The following is a 4554-nucleotide window of genomic DNA, read 5'->3' on the forward strand; positions in this document are numbered from 1 at the left end:
GTTATTGAAGTTACTGACTTAGGATGCAAGTCAGCAGATATTTACATCTGAGAATGGGTATTGTACACTCTGCAGACTGCAAAGTCAGAGTTCTTAGAAAAGAGCAGTTTAGCAACTGTGAGAGAGGAAAACAATTTTTGACCTGTGAAGAAATAATCTGCTGTTCTAGACTAAGTGAAGTGAATACAAATTCTCCAGAGTAAGTCTGGTAGAAAGTGCAATAAATTGTTTACCCTTGGGATTTTTTAAAAAAACTTCTCATTCTAACTCACAGCCCTGGAATTCCTGCTGGTCTTTTATCAAAGTATTTAACCAGGGTCCCTCTCTTCTGAGCTTCCAAACCCAAACAATATTGCATCCAGAACACCAGCTGCAATCCTTCCTGAGTTAAGTCAGATCCTGACACAGTTATCAATACCTTGTTTAGATAATACCATGATTCGCTAGTGCAATATGCTTACATGTGTTTTTTCTTGAGTATTCAGACATTTCAACTAATGTTGCATGTAGGTATTATCCAATAAACATAACAACCATACTATGCTGATTCTGAAAATCTGAAAAATTACCAGTTTTCCACAAATAACTGAAAAGGTTGGTCCAAACCTTTCGAAGCCATAAATGGTTACATTCATCATCACTGCAAATGAAAAGAATATTTAAAAGTACCTGTTCTACATAATACTTGATCATTAAAATGAGCTGATACACTGAGAATATTGTAATAAAGGTTTATTTCTAATCTTCAAATACTGACTACAAGTACAGAACATACATAGTAAGGGAGCCTTCTGTATTGTTCTCAAGCACAAAACATCTTAAGGGGTTTAGCACTTAGCACTTCTGCAGCCAAGTTCTTTGAATTATTTGAATGATGTTTTCAGAATTTACTTTAATTGTTTTGTTTCTTATTTGATTTCTTTTTCTGCCTGTTTGCCTTTAGGGAAAGGAAAAGCAGATTAATTAATCAAATTTCCATTCAAAGTGACTGGGAATTGTGATGTTTGTGATCCAAACATGCCAAAGAATATCAAACTGAGCAAAATGGTGATGTAAGAAAGGTACCCTATGATTAGAAGTATTGTTTCTCTTTTTGTAGCAAAGCTGGAGGTGACCGGTATTGAGATCTGAAGTAGGAAGAGGCTCTGATCTGTAGTGCGCGTCCTTGCTATACTTCTTGTTTGTACTTATTTTCCTGAAGATGCATAGTGAGAAGGGAAAGGCTCAACCTCTTTAGGAAGCTATCAACAGTGAGCGTATCCATACTGGATCTGAAGTAACATTCCTATATTATCCAAATGCTGCGCAGAACCTTTTACAAATTTCAAAAGGCTGTTTTCAGTATAGGTCACAAGTAATTATGACCTGGTATCTACATCTACTGACATCACTCCACTGCACTCAGAGTGAGGTTTTCAGGCCAAGAGAATCTAGGCTTTTACCATCATCCTCAACTTCAGACAACCTTCAGACCCAGCTCAAAACATGAAGATGCAGTTTACAGAAAAGAACCACAACAGTTTTATGGTACAGGCCCTTAACAAACAAAGAAAGAACAAGGAATTTTGTGATGTGGCTCTCAGTGTGGACCAGACTGTCTTCCATGCCCACCTCAATGTCTTAGCAGCTATGTCTTCCCATATAAGGGGTTTGATATCCAGCAATGATATGAAAGCAGATGATGAACTCTATATTATCATTGATGCGAAATTCATGAGCTCGGCCTTAATGGAAGAATTGCTTGATTATTTCTATACTGGGAGGATTGTGATTTCAGAGAAAAACGTGGAGGAACTGCTGAAGGGAGCCAAGTACTTCAGTTCCCAAACTTTAAGAAGTCACTGCTCTGATTTCCTCCTTCGGTCCCTCAAAATGGAGAACTGCCTCCAGTACATTCTGATAGCCACTACATATGACCTGAAGGACACAAGGAATGCTGCCTATGATGGGATACGAGACAATTTTCATTATTGGGTCGGGCCTCAGGGCATATCAGAATTTATGCAATGCCCTTATCATGTCTTCAGCAAATTGCTTAAAGAGGAGAATCTTCACGTGCAAAATGAAGATCAGATCTTTCTCGGTCTCCTTCAGTGGATAAAATATAAAAAGAATGAAAGGGAAAAGCATTTTAAAAAGTGCTTTGCCCATATACGTTTAACAGCAGTTTCTACCAAGACACTACTTGCAGCCTGTCGGGAAGTGTTGCTCTTTGCAGACCACACTGGACCTCTGTCCCGGATAGAAGCTGTGTTGAGTGAACGTAAACACGGAAGTCCTCAAAGTTTGATGCTTCAACAAAGGAAGGGGGCACTAGTGGACTCAGTAGTAATCTTAGGGGGACAAAAAGAACAGGGCAAATTCAACAATGAGGTGTTTGCATATGTAATAGGAGAGAATATCTGGATGAAACTCACAGAAATGCCTTACAGAGCAGCCGCACTCAGTGCAGCCTCACTGGGCAAATTCATTTATGTCTCTGGAGGAACCACTGAGCAGATCTCTGGGCTGAAGACTGCCTGGAAGTACGATATGGATACCAACACATGGATCAAACTTCCAGATCTGCCAGTTGGTCTTGTTTTCCATAGCATGGTGACTTGTGGAGGCGCAGTGTACTCGATAGGAGGTAGCACAGCCCCAAGAAGGTACATTTCCAGTATCTACAAGTACGATGAAGACAAAGAGAAATGGACTCTTGCTGGGAAGATGAGTATACCTATGGACGCAACTGCACTGATCACCAAGGGAGACAAGACTATTTACATTGTGACAGGGAGATGTCTGGTAAATGGGCGCTTCTCACGAGTAGGTGTGCTGGACTGCTTTGACACCGAGACCCGGAATGTAGTCCAGTATATCACGTTTCCCATTCAGTTCAACCATAAGCCCTTGTTGTCTTTCCCACATGAGAACATTTTGAGTGTACAGAGCCACAAAGAGAGCATGGAAATAAATCTGCAGAAGGTTAAAGTTAGCAAAACCTCAAGCCTTGTGCCTCTGCTGCCACATAACTATAGTTTGGATCTGTCACATGCGGTGTGTTCTATTGGGAATAACAAAGTGTTTGTATGTGGTGGACTTATTTGTCCAGGTGAAAAACGTCCAGAGGAGTATTCTATCAATCGGCAAGCATATATGTTAGACCAAAGCACTGGGGAATGGAGGACTTTAGCTGTGCCTCCAGAAGCTCTTGATTGTCCTGCTTGCTGCATGGCGAAGTTGCCATGCAAGGTCCTCCAAAAAACTGTAGTCAATTAATTTGGGAAACCAACATGAAACAATCTGTAGCAATAAAGAATGACTGAAATGCAGTTTACAGATACATAGATGGACACTTCCTTTTGTCCCTTTATCATGTACGTAATGTAATTAGGATGAGAATATTGGAGTGGGATATGGCACTTATCTGGGGTTAGAGGCAAAAAATAATCAGCTAGAGATCATATGCAATATTAACATAGAAGTTAACATGTTTCATTCTGTGATTTTTACGTTAAATATTGAAACATATTTTGAAACAGTGGAGAAAAACCTAGATACCAGGCTTCTCATTGACCCACAGCTGCAGCCTAGCAAGCAAAGCATTGCATGATTCATCTAAAACCCTGACTATGTGAAATTGCATAGCAGTAACCCATGCAAATTTTTATGCCCTAACCTTTGGGAGTAATCTTAAGATTTTGGAATTGTTGCAGTGGCAACTTTAAAGTCCAGAAATATTCTTAACTATTTTATTACAGGTTCAAAGAGGAACAGCAATAATAGTTAACTGCTAAAGGTGTTGTGATTTAGATTTAGATATTCTCAAGCGCTAAGACTCCTATGTTCTGTATGGAAATAAAAATGGCCATCTCTTTTCTTAACAAGGTTTTAAAGAAGAATGTAATGTTAGGAGTTCTTCTACCCAGTTAGCAGAGCTGTTCACAAAAATAATAAAAATTAACAACAGTGGGAAACTATCCAGATATTGTTGAGGTACATACAGTGAAACTCGAAAAATTAGAATATCGTGAAAAAATTCATTTATTTCAGTAATGCAACTTAAAAGGTGAAACTAATATATGAGATAGACTCATTACATACAAAGCAAGATAGTTCAAGCCGTGATTTGTCATAATTGTGATGATGATGGCTTATAGCTCATGAAAACCCCAAATCCACAATCTCAGAAAATTACCGTGTTTCTCATATAACAAGGCTGGGTCTTATTTTTTTTTGAGCCCCGAAAAAATGGCTAGGCAGTCTTTTCGGGGGTGACTTAATTCCCCCCCACTTGCATCTTCAGGTGGGCGGCAACGGCTTGGATGTTGACCTCGGTGTTGGTGGGGCACTTCATATCGAGGTCAACGCAGGCAGCACGATATCCAGGTGTGCAACAAAAGTACTTCCTAACAGCAAGCCCCCCCCACCATTCCCCTCATTTCGCATGTTTTAACATAGGCCTTAATTTGGGGGGAGGGGCTTAATTTCATTTCATGCCTATAAAACATGCTGGGACTTCCTACTGGGGGAGGCCATATTGTTGGAGAAACAGGATAGAATATTATATGC

General features: G+C 39.7%; 1 protein-coding gene across 1 annotated transcript; it reads left to right on the forward strand.

Annotated features, from left to right (window-relative positions):
* The first annotated feature begins 1485 nt into the window (after window positions 1-1485).
* Window positions 1486-3261, forward strand: CCIN (calicin). Its single transcript, XM_026712628.2, has one exon. It carries the CDS (start codon window positions 1486-1488, stop codon window positions 3259-3261), a length of 1776 nt encoding a protein of 591 aa, XP_026568413.1.
* Window positions 3262-4554: the final 1293 nt, after the last annotated feature.

The sequence above is a fragment of the Pseudonaja textilis genome, chromosome 2 (genome assembly GCF_049901715.1).
Source record: "Pseudonaja textilis isolate UNSWEBS1 chromosome 2, rPseTex1.2, whole genome shotgun sequence".
Classification (NCBI taxonomy): Eukaryota; Metazoa; Chordata; class Lepidosauria; order Squamata; family Elapidae; genus Pseudonaja; species Pseudonaja textilis.

Coding starts and splice junctions, on each gene's coding strand:
- CCIN (XM_026712628.2), top strand. CDS start 1,486: ATGAAGATGCAGTTTACAGAAAAGAACCACAACAGTTTTATGGTACAG.